The sequence below is a fragment of the Anas platyrhynchos genome, chromosome W (assembly GCF_047663525.1).
Source record: "Anas platyrhynchos isolate ZD024472 breed Pekin duck chromosome W, IASCAAS_PekinDuck_T2T, whole genome shotgun sequence".
NCBI classification, from domain to species: Eukaryota; Metazoa; Chordata; class Aves; order Anseriformes; family Anatidae; genus Anas; species Anas platyrhynchos.
The window spans coordinates 12,494,433-12,518,567 of record NC_092620.1 but is presented as its reverse complement, the minus strand read 5'-3'; the positions used below and the strand labels follow the sequence as shown (position 1 = coordinate 12,518,567).

Genomic DNA, 24,135 nt, shown 5'->3' with positions numbered 1-24,135 from the left:
AAAGCTCCTCTACACAGGCAGTGGTTCATCTCAAGAGCCAGCTCCAGTGAAGACCTCTCCATGCATTTCAAGGAAGTACACCTGTTCCTGCACAGTCCCCACTCCAGGGGCCGCAGCTCCCTTCTGGAGAACTCCTGCTTGGGTCTCACTCTCACACCATGGGGCTGCTCTGACATGGTTCCCTCGCTCCATAGGGAAATACCTACTCCTGTGCAGCTCCCGCATCCAGATCTATCCCACATCCACTGTTACCACACCCCTCGCCAGGAACCTGCTCCTGCTCAGTGGCTCCCACCAGGCCACCCCTGTCGGCCCTTGCCATGCAAACACAATACAAGTGGCAATGACAGTAAGGATCACATTTACATAAGAATATAATTATCACTGGTCCCAGGCAACCTGTTCTAGGTGGCCCTGCTTGAGCAAGGGCACCAGACCAGATGACCTCCAGAGGTCCCCTCCAACCTAAACCATTCAGTGATTCTGTGATCATGAGTTCAAATCAGATTCAACTGATACCTCAGAGAAACGTGTAGGAACTTCACAGAATACCAGATACTCTACTGCAACCTTTTTATCTAATAGATAAGAAACACAAAATATGAAGTTTGAGATAGAATTCAAAAATTTAATCCTTCAAACTGGAAACCAGGTGGTACTGATAACTTTTTTTTAAATGGAAAAGTATTTCATAACCTAGCTGTACACTGAAAAAGTGCTTCTGTTAATCTGTTTCTAATCAGCATCTTTAATAATACAAGAACATGAGGTTATTCAATTATGAAAAAGTTATAGGCACTCTTGATCTATATTATTTAGGCTATTCATGGTTCTTTGGATTCTGTCAGCCTTGAAAGCAAAGATTTTTTTTTTCGGTCTCTATTCATGCAATAGTTCCGTGTGTGTTCTCTCCCCCACAACACCCTGAATCATATCACTTCTTGAATTCTTGGTAGGGGATCAAGCTGCACACGATACTTTTTAACACTTGTGGTACTGAAATTGGACAGCGCTGCCTAAATTAACTAAGTTTGATCGCCTTCTCATCATTACTCCATTTTAACAGCCTTTAAGTTAGATGGACAAATGTAGTAAAGTTCCTTAGGTCAAAAAGGCATTTTGTTGGGAAGCTTCAGCCAAAACATTACTAGAAACTGAAATAAGGAAAAAGCCACTAATTTGCTCATCTCAAAATACATGCATCAGGCCACAATTGAAATCCATAAACAACAGTTTTATATGATAGTCTTTTCTATAAAAGTATTAAGTTCATTCAACACACAAAGTTATAAATTGTGTTCATAAACAAGTACTTAGTATCTGTTTTATCCTATTTGCTATGAAACTTAATTTAATGCACACTTTTCAAAATCTACACTGAGCATAGATTAATTTTTTCATAGAATATCTCGGGTTGGAAGAGACCTTAAAGATCATCTAGTAATAGCCTCCCTGCTATATGCAGGGATGCCACCCACTAGATCAGGTTGCTCAGGGCCTCATCTAACCTGGTCTTGAGCACTTCCAGGGATGGGGCATCCACAACCCCTCTGGGCAACCTGTTCCAGTGCCTCCCTCATCACCCTCCACGTGAAGAATTTCTTCCTAACATCCAATCTAAATCTCCCCACTTTCAGTTTAAAACCATTCCCCCTTGTCCTGTCATCTGTCATTATCTGATTGAGCAGAGTTGCTCTCTCTCTCTTTTTTTTTTTTTTTTTTTTTAAATAAGTCCCCTTTAAGTACTGAAAGGTCACAATGAGATCACCCTGGAGCCTTCTCTTCTCCAGGCTGAACAGCCACAGCTCTCTCAGCCTTTCTTCATAGGAGAGGTGCTCCAGCCTTCCACAGCCTTCTCTATGAAGCACGTTTATACAGCAATGAAATGTTCTACACATCAGTGAGCTTGATTTCAACACTTCTGTGGTATTTTCCTCCCTGTGTAATGAATGAAAATTACAACATAGAAAGATTAGAATCAAAACTCTAGATGCCCACTTTGAAATAATACCCATCTTTAGAAAATTAAATACTCTGGAAAAAATCCATTCAGAATTATCTCAAAGCTCATCATCCAGGTATTAGAGTTGCAGCTGTGAATGCTCAAAAAAAAAAAACCAAACCTCTTCAGCTGGTCCTTCATAAAGAAACATACAGATAGCAACCACTTGTGAACTCGTCGAAATGATTTATCTGTCATTTCCTAGAAACTCCATAGGAAAAGTGGGAATCAATCCAACTTTTCACCACCACCACCTGCCGCCCCCCCCCCCCCCCCCAAAAAAAAAAAGTCAACATCATAAAAATACTTTCTTTCTATAATGCCTTGTCTCCTTGTTTACTGCCCACCTCCAAAACCAGAACAAGGGTCCTACATATGACTGCCTCCTTCTCTAAACACCCTTGACAAGGCATAGTAGGTACCACAGAGAAGATAATATGCAACCATGTAATTTCACAGTACAGGTACACAGAGGACCAAATTAGGGTTCTCCCCATAACCTAGTTCTGACACATCCCAATTCTTGAGTGCTCAACTTGACAGCCTTGCTGTTCTGAGCAGCTTCTTGAATGCAGTAACATTCTTCATATCTTACCAGTAAACATTGCAGCAGTAAGAACAAAGGCATGATCCCACTGAAATAGACACTTTAAGGTACCTGAAAATTTAACTTCTCCCTGTACTTTTATTTTCAACAAGTACATTTCACTTATCTTGTGCTATTCATGCATTAAGTTTATTTAGCTCTTCCTAAACTTCCTTGGAAGACCTTTCAGTAACCACCAGCTCCAATAATTATCTTATTTGCAAATGTTTCTGTCCCACTACTCCCCCTCCCAAATAATTTGATAATTTGAAGTTCTATACTAGTTCCATTTCTGAAAGTACTCAGCTATCAACCTTTTGCTATTAACTATTTAAGTCTACTTTCTTCTCCCATCTCCCAACTTCTGATTCACACGATAACAATTTCTCACCACAAAGCAAAGAAAACTGCTAAGAGCCTAATAAAAAATAAGTTCTATCAGATACTTCAGAGCCCTGAGACATTGGAATTCAAAATCCTCCATTATTTATCTTCTCAAATACATCCTTTCTCAACACAACACTAATTCCGGCAAGAGCTAGATTACTGAATCAATCAAGCCTTATTTGTACCTTCAAGAACAAGCCATTTTGACAAGAACAGGCAGCAGAGAGACAATTTGCTAACATGACTGAAGCTCACTTATCTCCTATACCTTATCCTTCCAAAAACAACTTCCATCAACTAGTAAATTGAAAGCTCTCAGCAAAAACAGATCCTACACATCAAGGTAACTTATTCTAATCCTACAACTAATTTAAAATTAACTTGTCAATTGTTAAATTGGTAATAAACGAAAATCATTAAGAAAACTCAATATAAACCATTTTCCTATGTAAAAAAAGGAAAGTACAACTGTGGCTGCAGCTTTATATCTCAGTTTTGATGTGTTTTCTTCCTTACGTATTTAAAGATGTTTACGTTAACGATGTAACATCAGGAAAACACATTTCAGCTTATCAGAAGATAACTATTTCAATTTCTAAAATGGAGTACAACTTATTATTTCTTCATTCTCCTCCACCCCCCCCCCCAACAAAACCTAAAATCCACTAGAAACAGACTCAAAGTAACCTCTATCAGAAACATACTTAAAAAAAAAAAATCAATAACTCTCCTTTATTAAAGCATCACCCCAAACAAATATTTTTACTAAGTACTACAACCAATTTTTTGCCCATTTTTGCCCAGAAAAGTTGTGGATACCCCATCCCTGGAAGTGTTTAAGGCCAGGTTACATGGGGCAACCTGGTCTAGTGGAAGGTGTCCCTGCCCAGGGCAGGGGGGGTGGAATTAAATCATCTTTAAGGTCCCTTCCAACCCAAACCATTCTATGATTCTATAATTTAACAGTATTTCAGAAACTCCTAAGAGAGTTAACACTGAGCAATTTGAGATCAACACATCATACTACTTGTGTAGCTTTAACCAGTGCAATCTAACAAGTCTATACCATGCTACAATACTTTAAATTACATACAATTGTTATCTATCAGAGCAGCAGTTTACAGAGTACTTTCTCCAACAAAAACACAAAAAAACACATTTATTATTAACCCTCATCTTACTCACCATTGTTAGCCTTTGCCTCATTATCTACATAGTATACAGATAAACCAACAACCTCACCTGACCTCTTTAGAAAAAGAAAGAAAAAAGTGCATCATAATCAGAAAAGAATCAAGAGAACTCAGTAATTTTACTAGAGAAGTGTTAGCAGATTCAGGCAAGACTGATCTTTGATACACATGCACACACACACACTAACAAAACGTGAAATATTGTAGCTATACACTGAATACCCATCATACTTATTCCTTAATAGTGTTATCATACTCTGTTTAAGCATCAAGCTACCAACCCTCCATCTGGAAATCGGTATTATTACTCACTACCACAATTCTAGTGCACTGCTTTCAAAATATTAAGATTAAATAAAGATGTCTCCATTCCTTTCAAAAAGATTATTTTTATAGCTCTATAAGAGTTAAAATCATGTACAGAAACACGTGCTAAATTTAGTTCCTAACAGAAAAAAAAAAAATCTTTTAAGAAACAAGGCATGATTTTTACAGAATGTTTTTTTTACTAGTCCAACTACCTGTAAGGAGAGATAGAAAAACAACATCACTGTATTTCCTCTTTTAAGATACAGAAGTAGAACAGATTACTTCTCAAGCTACCAAAATACACCTAAACAAGGCCATAAAGACTGTGCAAACTCTTTTTCTCCCAATCCAAATACCACAGCCAACTACATGCATGAGTTGCTTCTCCACCTGCCATGCAATCTCCCCACCTTCATTATACAAAAACAGACCTTCCACTTCCCCTAGACGCCAGGCCACCTTCTTTGCACTGCTTCCCCTCGAGCACTACCCTCCTTGTACCTCATGCCCCACAGTCCCTTCCCCACTTCCATACCCTAAGAAACTTGGGGATATTTTCCTCACAGGGAGTATATCATGGTAAGCCTAACTCCCCTTTCTCCCCTGCACCCCTTCTCCCTTCACAATTCAAAGGACCGTGTCAGCAAACCACACTGACACACACCTCCCACCCCCTGCACTCCCATGCACCTTGCACTCCCCAAACAGATTCCCTTAGGGCAATCCTTTAAACACTAGAGTAAGAGGAGTGAAAATAAACAGCTGTCCCGTTTCTTCCCTTATATTATTTGCCTGTCCAGGGCAAAACAAAGCCTGAACCGCAAGCTAGCGAGGGACACAGACCAAGCCTGTCTCAAACCGTAGCAGGCCCCTCAACCTCAGCATACGTGGACCTGGCATCCGCACTTACTGGCGACAGAAAAGGAACTCAGAGCCTACCCGTAACGGCCACCTCCTCCCGTCCCGTAACACTGCAAAGCTAGACCTGGCCACCACATTCCTCCTCCTCCCACCATGGCCACTTCCCGCGACCGACTCCACAGGCCCCGTTCTCAGTGAAGGCAGCGCCGCCATGTTGACCCACCTCACGCAGCGGAATGACAGACCCTAATGCCATATGAAGCTCAAGGATACCTCCTTTTTCTTCCCACCACTTTCCCCCTTGGGTCTCTCACCTTCATGTCGGGACATCCTAATTTTGAGGCTACAGCCTAGGCCTGTCCCCAGGCTCGCGCTGGGCTGTTCAGGCGTCTCTCCAGCCTAGGTTCCTCCCTAGGCACGAAGCAAACAAGCGACTGAAGCGGGAGGGGGAGGGGGGGGGGGGAGGGGGCACAGAGAAGTCTGTTCCGACAGCCCCAGCCTGCTTCACTCTAACTCCCTCCCTCGCGGGGGGAGGAGGGAGAGGGTGGATCCACCAGTAGCGATTTCTTTAGCACCGCAATACAGTGAATCTTAGGCCCCACCGGAACCTAACTACGCCTTCCTTTTCCGCCGCTGTAATCCACACCCCTCTTCCTTCTTCTTCCTGAGTATTCACCCCTGTTTCCTCTTCTACTGCTACAGTGACAACAAACTCCTTGGACTCCTCTTTCTCGTCCTAGGCTCATGCTCTTCCAATTCCTTTTCTTCTCTGCCTGCTTTTTAAAATTATTTATCTCTTTTATTCTTCATTCCTTCTCTGCCCAATAGCTGATTCCTACTGCATGCAGGAAGGAAGAGGAAATATATAGCCAATAGAAAGGAAAGCTGTGGGATCGAGTGTAGTTTACTGGATGTACTGGATGTACTTTACATGTACTGGATGGGGCTCTCCTATTTGCTCCTCCAAACTAGGAAAGACTGCTGTCTCCAGGTATTCACCTGAGACACATCCTCCTCCACCATTCCAACCTCTGACAGCTCTCTGTGTGCCACAGGAGAGAGAGGGGATGAGTCTCCCCACTCACCCCTGTTTGTAGAACGTGCTATTGTACTGGTGGGGTTGCACCTTTGTGTATGCACAGACTCCTTCCTTGTCCCCTAACAAGGAGTAGCAGGAACCCAACAGCAGCCTTAATGTGGGAATAGAAATGTTGTTTTTGCAGAGTTACATTGTTTAGAAGGAGGGAATGTGGTACTGAGATATGCTTACAGTGATAAGAAAGTTTAGCAGGCGACCTAGTAAAATGCAGACAACCAGACTCCTTAGGACAATTAGGTGAAAATCACGGTGTCAAGTCAGATAAGTGAAGAAACATTACCACTTCAAGCAGTAAAAATGTCAAAAGAAATTTGAAATTTAGCAGGCCGGCAACTGAAGGCCATGCATTGTTTGTGAAGCATCAGATAGATTGTGAACCTGCATTACCCACTCAGTGGGGAAACAGGGGAGGGTCCTGCCATCAAAAGGTATATAAACTGTGTTTTGGAACTAGTAGAGGCGCTCTCTCCTGCTTGTGGGGCGCCCGCCATTGCAATCGCAAATAAATTACTACTTCACTGAGATCCTCGCCTGAGCCTAAGTTATTGGCTACGGAGTGTTTCTCACAATTTGGGGGCTCGTCCGGGATCCAGTCACCTACTGGGGAGCCCCACCACCGCAGCAGCAGGAAGGCATGCCCCGCTGATTTCAGCGGTCCTGTGCATCGACGGTGGCGGTTCTGCGGAAAGCTGACAGAGGGCCCGAGACTGGTTAAAGAGGCAGGATCCGTGAAGTAGCTGGGAAACTGTGGAGATAGTGAGGAATGCCAAAACCCTGGTATCTGTAGTCAAATCTGTATCAACCTGAAAGGCTATCAGATGAATCCTGCTACAGGAACCTGGAAAGGGCCATACGGCAAAGCAAATTAGATAACTGTTATTTAACTTGTCAGAAGATAAAAAAGAAAGTGTTTCAACAAGCAGCCACGGGAGGGAAGAATCACTGAACCCTCGATGTGAGGGACTGTACCTTGTTTTACTGACTACTGAAACAGCTGTGAGAACCGCAGAAAGGGACGCATCCAGAATAAAAGGACCAGTAACTACTGAAACTTGGAGGGTTGAGTCTGCTCCTGGGAAACTGAAACTCAAGCTAAGGAAGAACTAATATTCTGGCAACGAGGCTCTGCATGAATTAAGGATGCCAAATAAAGGGGACAAGCTTGAAGTGAGGAAAGGGAGAAGGCAAGACCAGGGCAGGACCCTCCACTGCGGTGTGTATGGTCTACCGAGGGAGGCAACCCCTATGGGTATTGACTGCCGAGTGAGAGGGCCTCGACTGGACTTTTCCCACACTAAGGTCAGGTTGTCCTGAGAAAATAACATAAAAACCTTTTTTTTAACCTATATAAAATTGTGATTCGTTTTCCAGGAGCTGGATCACCCTGACGGGCCAAACGGTAACACAAGCCTGAATCGACCCTGAAGGTGTTTGCCTATTATGATCCAGATACGTGGGCAGAAGACAGATCCTGGGACTATAGGACCCCAGTATATATACTTAATAGAATAATTAGGTTATTAGCTGTAATAGAAATAGTTATAAATGATGAGAACTGCTTTGTATCAAAATTGCCTAGCTTTGGATTATTTACTAGCACAAGAAGGAGAAGTCTGTGGAAACTTTAGCTTTAGTAATTGCTGTTTAAAGATTGATAAAAAGGGTGTTTCTTCCTAGTAGCTGATAGAATGTTATGTTCTGGTTTAGGATGAGAAGAATGTTAATAATATGCTGATGTTTTAATTGTTTTTAATTGTTACAGAGCAGTGCTTACACCAATCCAAGGACCAAGCCAAATTCAGCTTCTCACTGTCCTGCCAGCAGGCAGGCTGGGAGGAGGGCCAGACTGCTCGGGGTTAGGTTGGGCATCGGACAGCAGGTGGTGAGCAATTGCATTGTGCATCACTTGTTTCGTATACATTATTACTAGTAGTAATATTATCATCATCATTATTATTATTATTATTATTTTCTTGTTTTTATCTCAACTCACAGGCTTCAATTTCCCATTTCTCTCTCCCATCCCAGAGAAGGAGGGGGGGAAGGTGAACGAGCAAACACAAACCTGGAAGGATATGGAATGGGATTTATTTTCATGGCTGCCTGGTGGACCATGGGTTAGAAGAGTGTTATTTTTTTTGTTATGTGGTGTAAAGATGTTATTGTTTATACCTTGTATGATACCTTGTCTTACATTATTAATACACCGGGTGATAAATAGTACATTGGTAATAACTTCATTAAAAAAAGAAGGGAATATGTCAATTATGATGCTTAAGAATTGGACCCTCCAAGAACAAACTGATGAAATCCAATTATTAATAACAGAAGAGACACGAATTGGGGATATTAAAAAGAAGATAAGGGATTGTGAGGAATGTTTTAACAATTCCAATTCGTGTCCATAAAGAACAATTCTGTTTGACAGAGGGCCCGAGACTGGTTAAAGAGGCAGGATCCGTGAAGTAGTGGGGAAAGGAAGAAGGTAGGCACTCCGGGTTTTTAAGAATCGATCCGGTAACTCTGTGCACAGACCAAGGTAAGAAATATTAAGTATTGCTTTGGGGGTCGGGTATCTGGTGTATGGTAAGCCCTTGCACGGGGAAGTGCTGGCACTACACCAGGGGAATCTGGTGTACGGTAATCCTTGCACGGGGAAGTGCTTGGAAGTACACCAGGGAATCTGGTAAACTCAGGTGTGCGGTAACGCTGGCACGGGGAAGTGCTTGGCGGTACACCCCCATTTTTCAGTATGTTGGTGCGTGGTACACTGCAGAAGGAAAATTTCTGTAGCACATACTGGCGAGGGTTAGGAAAAATGGGAAAATATGAGTTCCAGGGGACAGGGAGATATCCCTGGGGGAGTGCCTACTAATAGTTCTTCCTGAAGAATTAAAAGAAATTGGAAACATAATCCCAAAATTAGAGGGACTGTAAAAGAAAAATAATTTAAAAAAAGGTTAAATATTGTGTATCAGTCTGGACAAAAGAACCAATTAAGGAAACAGCAGTATTTTGGCCAAAATACGGGTCTGATGAAAATTCAGGCTTTAAATTTATGTGTAAACAATAAGATTCCTTTTTCAGAGAAGGAGCCAAGTTATGCTCCCTATAATCTTAATATTGAACTGGTGGCAGCAGCAGTCACTCCAGGAAGGGAGACAGGGACTGTAATTAACACTGTCCCTAAAGAAGGATCATACTCTAGGCTCTGGCAAGAATTAGAACAAGGTAGAAGATATGTTGAGAATTTTGCCTTCCCTGATACTAACAGTACTAACACTAACTGTGTATCCTCTTAGGTGAACTACCACCCCCCCCTCCTTACCAGCAGAGAGGTTACGATTTTTAAGAAGGAGAGGAAGTCTTTATTCGAGGACCCCAACAGCCTAGTTGAACAATTAGACCAGTTCCTACGACCTGATTTATACTCTTGGGGAAGGGAATTATGTCTATAAGTATGTTGTTTACAGGGAAAGAAATGGGAATGATCAGGAGGAGAGCTGCTATACAAGAATGGGAAAGAGCTCATCCTCCAGGACCAGGGGTAATACCGGCAGGGCAGAAATACCCACTTGCCAATCCTGGCTGGAATAATAATAGTGTGCAACACAGAAATCATATCAGAGACTTGGGGTCAGAATGAGAAAGTACTTGGGGATGAGACCTGAGGACCCAGTATCCCAAGGGCTCTTGAAAGTTCATTGTGTGATTAAAGCCTGGCAAAATACGCAGAAAATGCTTCAGAAGGTGGGGGGATGTACTGAACAGTCACTGGGGGACCCTCCTGTGGGAGGCCCTGGAGGTATGTGTCCGGAGGGGAGATAAGAAGGAAAAAAAAAAAAAAAAAAAAAGAGAGAGTGAAACTAATGGTATTGACAGTGCAGCGGGTAGTGAGGCAGAGGGTCGGAGAAAGAGGAAGAAAATCTTCAGGGGGAGTCAGGGCCAGGATGGAAAGGAGAGGAAGAGAGATGAAGGAATGGCAGGCAAAGAAGGCTGCCTGTGTTGTGGCCCGAGTCCTAGCAGGGACAGGCTTTGATAAGATGTTTTAAGTGTGGCCAGGCTGGCCACTTCGAATAGGAATATCCAGAGTGGAAGAAGGAGGAAAGAAGGAAAATGGGATGAAATATTCTATATTGATATGTTGTTTCAGTATCTTGGAGGGAAAAGGTATGGAATTAAGTTGGACCCTGACTGAGCCTTTGGTGCTGGTATTAGAAAAGTACGGGCTGGAGAAAGATAAAGGAAGTGTTAAAAGGGTTGCTGAAGGTGTTAAAGGTGTGGCATGTAGTATTTAACAGAGCTGTTTGAAGTTGAATGAGCAGGGAAAGGGGATGTAGGCATTATCTAAGTAACAGTCTAGAAGTTTTGGTATATTTGCATATTTGCTGTGGTGTTTGGTCAGTTTCCCAAACATCGGGGAGGGGGACAGGAGGGGGGAACAGCCTGCTCCACCAGGGGCCTCTCCAGCGGCCGCAGGGGGGCTTCGGCTCCAGCGCCTGGAGCGCCTCCTCCCCCTCCTTCTGCACTGACTTTGGTGTCTGCGGGGGGGTTTCTCGCTCTCCCAACTGCTGTTGAGCAGCAGGTTTTTGTTTGTTTCTTTGTTTGTTTGTTTTCGTGGATGTGCTCTCACAGAGGCACAGACTGTATTGCTCATGGCTTGGCTCTGGGCAGCAGTGGGCCCCTTTGGGGCCAGATGAAATTGTCCCTTATCTACCACGGGGAGGCTTCTGGGTTTTTCTCATGGGGGCTGCCACTGCAGTTTCCTACCCCCCCACTCACAGCCCCCGAACCTTGCCATCAAACCCAATACACTGGGGAACAGCTAGGTCATTACTGACTTGTAAAGTATCAGGGATTAAATTAACTAATGAAACCCTAAAAAGTGATGGGGGTAGAAGGGGCTGGAATAACAGTGCCACTGTTGGGGGATACCAAGCTGAAACTAGGGGATAAAATGATCACTGGGTAATTATTGTATGTACCTAAGGCAGGGACTAACTTGTTGGTGTGAGGAATGTTTTAACAATTCCAATTCGTGTCCATAAATTCATGTCCATAAAGAACAATTCTGTTTGAATCCTGTCTGCCTCTGGGCCCTGCACTGGCAATTTAGTTCTTGAACCACAGATGCAGTGTGCCCCAGTCTCCCCCTCATTCTAGTCAATTTATCAAGTCTTCAGAAAACACTCCTTAAATTTATGAACCTGTTTGCTTTTGTTATTCCTGACTTCTAGTTCTAACAGTTACAGTTTTTTTCTGTCTTCTTCGAGATTGATTTAACACTGCTATAGATGTTATATAGATGACTGTGAATAGCTGGGAAAGAATGTTTTAATTGCTCGTGAGTCGTCAAGCTGTTTGGGAGTTTCAGAACAACTGATAATAACTGGTGACTGCTGGTGACTGTTATGAGATACTATGTGGATCCTTGGTATCTGGCCAGGGGGGGCCAAGAGATTAAGAGGAAGGAAAAAGAAGCTGAAGGACGGTTGGGAGACAAGACCTGCGGAGAGTGTACAGAGAGTGTTCCATAAACTTGGAATAGTGCCGAGTAAGTACAAAGGGTGAGAGGAAGACTACGAGCCTTCAGCATGAAAGACCCCTAGAGACCCCCAGAGGAGACTGATGCGCATGCTCCAGTAGGAGGGACTGGACCCCGGAAGCTAATTATAATAATCTACTTTTTTAGAAGTAGTAATGAATATGTATTAGTCTAGGTGCATAAAAATCAGCTGCTTGATGTAACTGGTGTGCGTCCTGGTGGAGCAGAGACTCCCGGTGCACCCAGCGCTGTTTGCTTACCTCTATTCCTTTATATTCTTTTAAGAAATCCCATTTTTGTATTTAATTCTAATTTGAATCCTGAGCCATTTATAACAATTTGGGGGCTCATCCGGGATGGCTATAGTTCCTGAATTCTGATTTAATCTAGGAGAGGCGCCCCACCATTTGGTGGCTCCTGTTTGAGTCAGATCGGGACTAATGCCATCCTGAACCTGAATAAAGGTAAGCAAAGAATTTGATTTTTTTTGAGCTCCCTTGTTGCCGGCTGTTTTTTGCCCGTAATTCTGCGCGCGAAGATCCGGACGAAGACGACAAGAGTCGTTTGGATACCGTTCGGTTGGATTCCGGTGTCCGGAATCGAACCGGATGAAGACGACAGTCGTTTGGATACCGTCTGGTTCGATCCCAGACGAAGACAGCAGAGACGCTGGTGGATACCGTCCGATTGGATTCTGGACGAAGACGACTGATTCGTAAGATACCGTCCAGTTGGGTAAAGGTACGGTTGCCAGTTTTTGTGTGTGAGAGTGTAACTGAGACTTCTAAAGTCAGCGTGGAGGTCTTTTTGTTTTCTCACTGGTTCTAATCTCCTGTCGGGGGGGCTGGACTGGTGAGAAGAGGGATACGTGGGTGGGTGATAGGTCCTAAACCCCCTGCAAGACACTCTCACTGGGCAACCAAGGGCTGTGGGAATTGCCACTAGTAAAATTCCCAGATGGGTCAGAAAAAATCGAAGACCAAGGACCAGAAAGGGAGCAAATTACCAGATATATGACCAAAAAGTCCATTATGAATAATGATTAGAAATTGGAACAATAGGGGCCCCAGAAAATTAAAGAGTAAATTGAAAATGATCCAGTATTATATGATAGAATGACCAAAAGAACCCTTTAAGACCCCCTGTATTTTGATCCACGGAGGACGGGGTCTGTCGGGCTTTGAACATTAATAGTAGAATACCCGTGGATCCAGAAAAGAGCAAGCTGAAACATTGGAATTAGAAATTAGAGAGCAATTGATTAAGAATGAATATGTGCTACTGTGCTGTGCTGCCCTTATACCTCCAGATAACAGGAGCCTCTCGGGCCCCAAGAATCAGATCAAAAACAACCTCATGGTTCAGACTTTAACCAAGGGGTCTAAGATAAGGAGGACTGTTCACAAAGGGACAGGTTATGCATATGTATAGGAATGTTTATGTATATGTAACTCTTTACTAAAGCAATTTGCCATGATTAGGCCTGCACGACTTTGGTGGGACTACCCGCCCCGTGCTGCACGGAACTGAGTAAACATACCTACTTTACAATCCTACTGATTGTGGAGTCAGCTTTCTAAGAGTCATTTTGGTGAGCCAGGCAGGAGACACTCTGCTTGGCTGCGGGATCGGCTGCAGTGTGGACGCCCCTAGGTGCACCCTGAGTGTTTTTGCTCGGAGGGGACTCCACTCTCAGCTGCTCACTGCAGGAGCAAAGATCTCCTGAAACTGCAGACAAACGGTATGTTTTCGGCTGCTGGAGGGATACTAACTGGAGTGTTAATAATTGTATGTGTTTTTATGCATGTATTTTGTGTTGAAAGTATTTGTGTAAATGTAAGGGTTTGAAACAAAGTGTTACAAGTCACTTCACGAAGAACACAGTCAGAGACAATACTTGTTTGGTTGGTTATCATTCTAAATTATATTTCTGTGGTATGAATGAGATATGCTGGAGGCCTCCGTGTGCGATTGTGCTGTGAGTGAGATGCAGCGTTGCTGCAAAGCGAGTGCAGAGTTCCGATCCGTGGTTCCGTACTCTCCGCGGGGGGAGTGGGCAGAGACGAACGGAGTGCTTGACAGACTGAAAAGAAGTGCTGTTTTATCCAAGTTTTGAGTGGTGGTGCCTAATATATGGGCCCGGTGTATCTTGTGTATCTTGTGTATCCTATTTTTGCTCTTAAATGTTTTGACTGTGACAAGAAAAAGGCAGGAGCATGGTATGACATGCTTCCTGCAACATATGAGGCCCGCACAGGCCGAGACCTGGACTTGCTGAGACCTGAACAGGCCGAGAGACCGGAGCGGCGCCGAGAGACTGGAGCGGCGCTGGGAGACCCGAGACACTACGGAGGGAACTACCGCTGGACGGAGAGAGCCCTGAGAGACGCTGCAGAGCCACGGACGGCTCTGAGAGACACAGAATAGACCTGACAGAAGCTGCAAAACGCGGGGAAATTGAAGTAATTGCGGAACATCCGAGATCGAGTTGCTACGGGAGACCAGAGGCGTCAGTGGACACCGGTAGCTGATCCTCACCGTGTGGCGAGTCGGCACAGAGCAGAGGGGCAGACATCAGGACCCTGCAGCCTGTCTGACGTGACCATGGAGGCAGCGGCAGCTGTGCTGAGCTGTGCTGCTTCACTCTAGCATTCTTTTTATAAAAGGTTTATCTTGCAATGCAAAAAAGACTATTAGTCCCCAGATCGGTGTTATAACTATTACTAATGACGACTTAGCTCTATTGCAGGGCAGGAGTGCAGAGACGCTGATTACACTGCCAAATGACCACCGGCAGGCTCTTTCACAAACCTAAGGTTGCAGCTGGCACTGCCTGCAGCCGTATAGCAGACGTTACACTCTCTTTCCTAACTAGTAATCATGTGTCTCATCCATTTGTGGTGAATGGTCAGTGGCAAAAAGAGAAGGGGGGAGATAAAGACAGAAACGGTACAAGGAGGGTGCCACTGACACTAACAGCATGGGTAATAGGAGTAGTATAAGTGACACAGGTGACGGTGCAGGGCACTCTGCCTGCTGCTTGCCCTCGCCTGACTGTGCACTGCTGCCAGTGGTACTAGAGTAAAATGATGAAGACTGCTCAGATGGCAGTGATGAGAGTGCTTGTGTGAAGAAGATGTGTGCTGAATCTGACTTTGTGTGCAACAGTGGTCAGTGTGTGCCAAACAGATGGCAGTGTGATGGGGATCCGGACTGTGAAGATGGGTCTGACAAGAGTGCTGAGCTGTGTCATATGAGAACATGCCGGGTAAATGAAATCAGCTGTGGTCCTCAGTCAACCCAGTGTATCCCAGTGTCGTGGAAATGTGATGGTGAAAGAGACTGTGACAGTGGAGAAGATGAAGAGAATTGTGGCAATGTGACTTGTAGTGCAGCAGAATTCACATGCAGTAGTGGGCAATGTATTTCCAAAAGCTTTGTCTGCAATGGTCAAGGTGACTGCTCTGACCACTCGGATGAATCTTTGGAGCAGTGTGGCTGCCAGCCTGCACCTCTGGTGAAGTGTTCTGTGAGTGAGGTGCAGTGCGGCTCAGGTGAATGTATCTACAAGAAGTGGTGATGTGACAGAGATCCTTATTGCAAGGATGGAAGTGATGAAATTAACTGCCCTTCCTGGACCAGTTCAGATGTGAAGATGGGAACTGTGTCCATAGGAGTAGGCAGTGCAGTGGTGTGAGAGACTGTCTGGATGGCACTGATGAAGCAAACTGTAACAATGTTATTCAGTGCTCTGGACCTGGCAAATTCAAGTGCAGAAGTGGAGAATGCATAGATATCAATAAAGTGTGTAACCAGCAGAGTGACTGCAAGGACTGGGGTGATGAGCCCCTGAAAGAATGCAACATAAATGAATGTGACTTGATGTAACTGGTGTGCGTCCTGGTGGAGCAGAGACTCCCGGTGCACCCAGCGCTGTTTGCTTACCTCTATTCCTTTATATTCTTTTAATAAATCCTATTTTTTTATTTAATTCTAATTTGAATCCTGAGCCATTTATAACATTGGGAAGGGTTTTGATGATTAAATTGGGCATTCAAATAGTAAATTGTTAGACTGGAATAACAGTGTTATTAATGGAGTGCTCTCTGGCCCTGAGACCAAACATACATGTGTATTCACCTCTGACTGGAAAGACCCTGAAATGGGGGTGGAAGCAACAATATAGGTGGACAATTTTACCTCAGGGGTTTACAGGGCCACCTATCTATTTGGGTAAGTTCTAAGAAAAAAAAAAAAAAAAAAAAAAAAAAAGATTTTGGAGCAATTACAACCTCCCAAGGAGGTATTAATGTTAACAAATATGTGGATCGTTTTCTATTGTCAGGACAGGAGAAAAGAGTTGTGAAGAAAGCTACTAACAAGCTATTCAACTTTCTGGGAAAGCAGGGCTTGGGAGTATTGAAAAATAAATTACAATATGGAGAAAGAGAAGTCAGGTATTTAAGGCATCTAATGTCTGAAGGAAAACAGAATAAATGCAGAGAGGATTCAGGGAATTGTTGAAAATTAAGAAAACTAAAAAGTTTTAAAAGAAAGATTTTTTTAAGGAATCAGGAGCCATGAAGTCTGAAGGAAAATGGATACTCCCTGATGGGAGAGAAATGCTGAATAAAGTGATAATGAGGCAAATATTAACTGTTTTACATCAGAAGAGTCATTGGGAGGTGCAAGCAATATGTGCTAAGAAAGTATGTCTGTGTAGGAATATACACTTTAGGGAAGCACATATGTAGAGGATGTACCATATGTCAAAAGGTAAATAAAAAGGTCTTCTGTAATCCATCTAGAAGAGGACGGGAGCCAGGGGTTTGACCTTTCCAAAGTATACAGGTAAACTTTACTGAGTTACTTGTTTGTCCTAACTGACCATGTGACTGGATGGGTGTAAAGCTTTACTGCAAGGGTTAAAGCAGGCCTTAGAGATTGAGTGGGATTTTCACAGCCCCTGGCACCCCTCCTCTTCTGGGAAGGTGGAGCGAATGAACCAGACATTAAAGAAGCAATTAACTAAATTAGTGTTAGAAACCCAACTTCCTTGGGTAAAATACTTACTCCTACAGGTTTAAACAGCACCAAGAAAGGATATAGGAATTTCACCATATGAGATGCTGTTCAGATTGCCCTATCTGGGCAGGAGGGATGAGATACCACAATTCAAAACAAGAGAGTTTTCTTAAGAACTGTCTTCTGGGGTTGTCCTCTTCTTTGTCATTTCTCAGGACCTGTGGGTTGTTGGCTCAAACCCCACCTTTGGAATTCCCCATTCACCACCATCACCCAGGAAACCGGGTCCTGATTTGGACCTGGAAAGAGTCAACTCCGGCCTGAATGGGAAGGACAATTACTAACCACTGAAACAGCTGTAAGAACTGTGGAAAAAGGTTGGGCTCACTATACTCGAGTGAAGGCATCCGTCGACGCTAGTACCTGGGAAGCTGTTCCTACAAAAGACTTGTTGGAAGTTGAAATTGAAGAGAAAAATCTCATAGTGGACTCTGAGCAGGATAAGAGCTTACAATTGTAAACTAACCTTTTATTTTCACAGGTAACTAACGACTGTGACTTGTGATTGAGAGAAAGAACAGACCTATAGTGAATTGCAGTGCTCCCAAGGGGGGGTTGTTATAGTAGTAGTGTACATCTTATTTTTTGTATCGATAATTATTTGGAAACCTAAGGTTTAAAAATAATGACAGGGAAAAATTGATTACTAATTTTGTTTTTAGTGATTCTAGGCCTCAGAGAAGGCCTTGGTCAATTGGCAACTTGGAAAAGGCATGACCAGATAATAGCAAAAACGGGATACCCCATCAAAATATGGGTGACTGTGACAGAGGGTTATGTACCACATTCTGTCATGTTTGATGTTTGTGAGGTGTTAGCTTGTGGAGATTTAAATGCCCAACGACAATTGAGCAGAGAGAACAAATAACTGAGAGAGACCCAACAGCCAGATTGAGAATACTGTATGGAAGCAATCCTCTATTGCCATCAGAGAAAGAGAAAAACTCAAGGAGAAAACAGGAGAGAAAACAGGAGGCCCTCTGAAATGTGTCAGTTCAAACAAGGTATGGGGATATGAATGCCTGGATAGAATGGGTCAAATATACCGTCCAGAGTCTCAACTGTAGCTACTGCTATGCTTGTGCCTCGGGATGACCGATTGCCCAGATAGTGCCCTTCCCATGGGGGTGGACCAAAGACTCCTAAGGGATGCGATATATGATTGCATTGTACCAAGAAAAGACTGCCTGGGGAAATGAGGCCTGTAAGTCTCTCTTTGCTGTTTCTTGCATGATAACAATATCAGGGTTCCCCCTGCATTCTCTACAGCTATAGGTAACCATACAGCTTGCCTCTCATGGCAGGGTGTGAGTGCTACCTGGCATCTGGGAGAATTTGCCTTGTGCTACCAAGGACTTGATGGGAAACTGCTCAAGACTAGAGATCCCCAGGGCAGATCTCTGGTGGTACGGTGGAGGGAAGATCTTACGGTCCACCCTACCATCTAATTGGGAAGGCACTTGTGCACTTGTTCAATTAGCTATACCCTTCACCCTGGCATTTGAAAGAGAAACATCACAAATACACAGAAGAAGTAAAAGAGGCTTAGGAATATCATTCGATGACAGAGTATACATAGATTCTATTGGGGTACCTAGAGGAGTTCCAGATGAACATAAAGCCAGAAATCAAATTGCTGCAGGGTTTGAGTCACTGTTCTGGTGGGTAACAATCAATAAAAATGTGGATTGGATTAATTATTTCTATTATAATCAGCAGAGATTCATCAATTATACCAAGGATGCGATGAGAGCAATCGCTGAACAACTAGATGCCATCAGCAAAATGGCTTGGGAAAACAGAATAGCATTAGATATGATGCTTGCAGAGGAAGGAGGTGTGTTTGTGTGTGTAATACTGAGCAACCATTATTGCACTTATACCCAACAGTAGTGTCCCAGATGGCTCGGTAACAAGAGCATTGCAAGGGCTTACCACCCTTGCCAGTGAATTGGGAGAAAAAGTAGGCATATTTACAACATTGATCATAGTTGTAGGAGTTTTGACAGCCATTGGTTGCTGCATTATCCTCTGTGTAAGAGGACTAGTACAGTGGTTAACTGAAACCGCACTATTGAAACAAATGACCATGGAGCTACCACCTTACTCAGATAAGGAGATAATGAGGAGATGGAAAGCAAAGAAAGCAAAGAAGAAGAAGAAATCTATCAAATTACACCTTAGAGAAAGGTTTTGCAAAAATCAACAGTTTATAAAAAAAGAAAAGGGGGGAATTGTGGGAATAGAAATGTTGTTTTTGCAGAGTTACATTGTTTAGAAGGAGGGAATGTGGTACTGAGATATGCTTACAGTGATAAGAAAGTTTAGCAGGCGACCTAGTAAAATGCAGACAACCAGACTCCTTAGGACAATTAGGTGAAAATCACGGTGTCAAGTCAGATAAGTGAAGAAACATTACCACTTCAAGCAGTAAAAATGTCAAAAGAAATTTGAAATTTAGCAGGCCGGCAACTGAAGGCCATGCATTGTTTGTGAAGCATCAGATAGATTGTGAACCTGCATTACCCACTCAGTGGGGAAACAGGGGAGGGTCCTGCCATCAAAAGGTATATAAACTGTGTTTTGGAACTAGTAGATGCGCTCTCTCCTGCTTGTGGGGCGCCCGCCATTGCAATCGCAAATAAATTACTACTTCACTGAGATCCTCGCCTGAGCCTAAGTTATTGGCTACGGAGTGTTTCTCACGTTAAGAAGGGGGACAAGTTCAGCATGGTGTTTCATGGTGAAACATGGGATTAGAAATTAGAAAACGATTGATTAAGAATAAATATGTAGGCAATGCTCATTGCTTAATATGTGCTACATTTGCGATGTGCCTGTGCTGTGCTTAGGCCTCCAGATAACAGGAGCCCCTGGGACCCCGAGAACCAGATCAAGTCAACCTTATGGTTCTGGCTTTCCCCACAAAGGTTCCTGAAATCAGCAGAAACCAAGGGGACACCATGACTGCCCGGAGACCTAGTCCAGCCATCCAGATCTGAAGGACACTCCTTTTGATGATGTGGAAATATGGGAGCAGCTACGTCATCAGTGGAAAGCAACATGCTGGGTATGCAGTTACCACTTGCAAAGACGTAATAGAACCTGGACTAAATAACGAGAGCAATTCAGCTGCCTGAAAAGGTAGCAATCATGCACACTGAGGCACACCAGAAGGTGAACTCAGAATTGGAGGAGGGAAATGATCTGGCAGACAGAGAGGCAAAAGAAGCAGCAGAAGGTGAGGTAGCAACTGAGGGAGCCCTGATTTCAGACAGGCAAATTCCCCTTGAAGGTAAGCTTATATATAACAAAAAGGATAGAAAACTAATCGAAAGACAAAAGGAAAAATATAACCAAGAGGGATGGGCTATTACCAAAGAAGGGAAGGGAAGCTAGTCATCCCCTCCAATTTATTGTGGTTGTTGGTAAAGAAAGAACACCGGAAAACACATTGGGGAATAGATGCTTTGCATAACTATCTATGTTGCCGACGGAAGGAAGACACAGACACTCAATATGAGGGAACAGTGAACTTCAACTTTAATGGATAGCTCAGTCGCCTTTTATCTAGTTTGAACATAATCAACTCATACATATTGCAGAAACTAAGCTCAGGATTGGTTAACACTTCCCAGGCTTTTCAGTCTGGTCCTCCTTCTTTTGGCTACCTGTCCCGCCTTAGGGACTTTCCCGATCGCCCAAGGGCATCGTGTCCTTGAGCCTGATTGGCTCTCAGCCAGCTGCGTACGTGCCCAGGCTCATGTGAGTTGAGTACGGTGCTTCACTAGCCCATTGTCTCCCAACTGCTCAACATCCACATGTCCTACCTCACTTAACCATTCCTCCACAATTCCCCCGTTTTTATTTTGCAGCAACTATAATCAATATAACTATAAGTAGAAAACGAAGTTCCTCTTTGACGAAGAAAAAACCATCCACCCATGTTCCCAAAAACAGATTTAAACCAACCTTCAAACCAACTATCTTGTACTACAATTTTTTGCGTATGATCCCTTAACCATTTCAAACAATCAACTCATCAACGAAAGGATCAGACGCAGAAGCGAGGAATAGGCAAAATGAACTTTGTCCGGTTTGATTTGCCCAAGTGACCCACATATTGGTTTGAGGATTGATTTTGCTTAGGATGGCACTATTATGTCCAACCGTCATTGTCAAAGATAACGCAACCAGAATCCCTTGTGCCGTTAGATCAGCCATGGTTGCTGTTATTCGTACTTGATGACTTTTCTTCAATGGCTGGTTTAACACATCGACTAGGAACCCAGGTTGGCCCTGTAGGGGAAGAGATACACACATAACCTCGCCCCATATAAATCACGTCAGCAGGCCCCAGCCATTGTCCCGTTTTCATATCTCAGTACAGTACTCTCATAATACATTTAGTATCATTTTCAGGCTTAATGTAATGACGTGTCGCGGGTGGTTCCTCATCATCTCCAAATACACACAAATGATTGAGAACAAATAAGGTTTTATCCACCCTCTCTCTAATATCTGTAATGTCTTTAAACTTTTCCAAGTACTGCTTAACTGTTCCATTAGCTCTTTCTACTATAGCTTGACCAGTTGGTGAATGTGGAATACCAGTTATATGCTTAATGTCCCACAGTTCCATAAATCGCTTAAGTGGCCCACTAACATAGGCTGGACCATTATCTGTCTTTATGGTTTGTGGTACTCCCATTACTGCAAAACAACTGGCAAGATGACGTCGTACATCCCGAACTTTTTCCCCAGGCTGCGGTGTAGCCCAAATCATGTGACTATAAGTGTCTATCGTTACATGCAGATATCTCAATCTGCCAAATGCTGTGACATGAGTGACATCCATTTGCCACACTTCGTTGGTTTTAATCCCTCTCGGGTTTGTTCCGATTCCGATTCCCACACCCGAATTGTAATGACTACACGTTGGGCAAGCTTTTACTATCGCCTGCGCATCAGCTCTAGACAGTTTGTAAGCCCGCGCAAGTCCCTTAGCGTTCTGGTGAAAAATAGCATGAGCCTCCCGAGCTCTGCAAAAGGGTGACAGTGGTGCTTCAGTAGCTGTTGCGGCGACTAGTCGGTCCGCTCGAGCGTTGCCTTCTCCCAGGCCTTCTTCCCACTGATGACTCCTTATGTGTATTACTGCGTACGGTTCACTTCTTTGAGCTATGGAGATCTGTAGACTGATTATTAATTCTGACAGCCGTTCATTTTTTAAGTCTTTCAAGGCTGAGTCTTCTATACGATTTGCTATGCCTACTACATATAAGGAATCGGATACCACATTTAACGGAACATCTCTCCATTTTATAAATGCCCATACTACTGCAAGAAGTTCTAGTGTCTGTAATGAGTCTTTATCTTGGGCTTGTAAAATTTGATGTTTCCAACCATGCTCATCCTTCCAAGTCACTGCAGCAGTTCGAGAATGTTTTCCTGCGTCAGTGAAAACTGTCACTGCATTCTTAAGTGGGATAGACGATCGTTTTGGCTTAGTTATCCATCCCTGGTTTTCCATCCATGTCAGAGCAGTTGATTGTAACATTTTTGCTACTATAGTAGCGCCATCCTGTAGTAGTGCAGCTTGTAACTCTTCAGAGTTTTGTATATACCATTCCAAATCGCCTGGCTTCATGGGTAACCAGATCATATTTGGAGGAACCCCATCCACCTGCAATATTCGATTCCTCCCCTTCTTTACTAATTCTGCTAATGTTGCAATTTTTTCTTGAATTGTTCGTCGAGGTTGTAACGGAGGAGCTATCCATTCTAATACCACAGTTTCTCCTCCCTTCTCCCCCGTTTTTATTTTTGCTGTGTTATTGGACCCATCAGGCATTTTGAGCCACATAGAACGGTAAGATCGAGTGGCTTGTCAGATATACGTCGATGTGTGACACTCGTTGTGATCAAAGATGCGATTTGTTGTAGTATTTCTCGTTGTTTTTCTGATAGTGTCACTTTTGAAGCAGGATCAGTTCCTTTGGCCGAAGGGGATTTAACAGTTCATTCGGAATCCCGACTACTGGCCTGATCCATTGTAAATCTCCCAGCAGTTTTTGAGCATCATTAAGAGTTTTGATATCCGATTGGATTGTAAGTTTTTGAGGCTGAATGGTGGAATCTGTAATTTTCCAACCCAAAAACTTCCAGGGACTTGTCTCCTGAACCTTTTCCGGTGCAAGTACGAGTCCCATTTGTTTTAAGGTCAGTGTTAAGTCATTTTTCTGTTGTAGAGAAAACGGTTCCTTCTGGGCTAACAAAATATCATCCATGTAATGATAGATTATTGTCTCTGGCCATTTTCGTCGAATCGGTTGCAGAGCTGCGTCAACATAAAGCTGACATAACATAGGTGAATTACGCATTCCCTGGGGTAATACAGTCCATTCAAATCTTTGATCTGGACCTTCACGATTTATTGCCGGGAGAGTAAAGGCAAACCTCTGTTTGTCTTTTTCATGGAGGGCTATTGTGAAAAAACAGTCTTTCAGATCCACAATCAATAAATGCCAACCCTCTGGTATCATAGCAGGATTAGGTAGACCAGGTTGCGGTGCTCCCATGGCACACATTTGATTATTAACCGCTCGCAGGTCGTGAAGTAAACGATATTTCCCCGATTTCTTGGGAATCACAAAAATTGGAGTATTCCAAGGGCTTGTTGACAGTCTTAGGTGCCCTTGTTGACACTGCTCTTGTACTAGTCCGTGAGCATGTATTAGACTTTCCCGTTTTAGTGGCCACTGCTCAACCCACACAGGTTCATCAGTTTTCCATTTTAGTGGGATTGGGAAAGTCCAAGCAATGGCCATACCTATAAATGGTGGTCTGACGTAAGAACCATTCCCATCTGAGCAAGAATGTCTCTCCCTATCAGTGCTTGTACTCCATCTGGCAACGGTAAGACAGATATACTGCATTTTACAACTTTGTCACCTATTGTCCATTGCAGTACTGGTGATCGACGAGCAATAGTTATACCTCCTACTCCTGCTACAGTGGTACTGGATTCGAATGTAGGCCAATGCGGTGGCCAACTTTGCGCACTGATTA

The 24,135-nt window shown here is 43.5% G+C and overlaps 2 protein-coding genes across 4 annotated transcripts in view; one reads left to right on the top strand and one right to left on the bottom strand.

Moving 5' to 3' along the window:
• The window catches only part of LOC101805329 (E3 ubiquitin-protein ligase KCMF1), a 125,164-nt gene extending 119,334 nt beyond the window's left edge, over nt 1–5,830 (bottom strand). For 2 of the 3 annotated variants that reach the window (XM_072030507.1, XM_072030508.1), the window contains exon 1: nt 5,653–5,830. In XM_072030507.1, the coding sequence (XP_071886608.1) occupies nt 5,653–5,668 (16 nt within the window). In that variant the 5' untranslated portion in view covers nt 5,669–5,830. Of the gene's footprint in view, nt 1–5,561 lie in introns of all 3 variants that reach the window. The other variant, XM_072030509.1, reaches the window with a different exon arrangement.
• The window catches only part of LOC140000586 (uncharacterized), a 554,376-nt gene that overhangs the window by 413,994 nt on the left and 116,247 nt on the right, over nt 1–24,135 (top strand). The gene's annotated exons all lie outside the window — the stretch shown is intronic.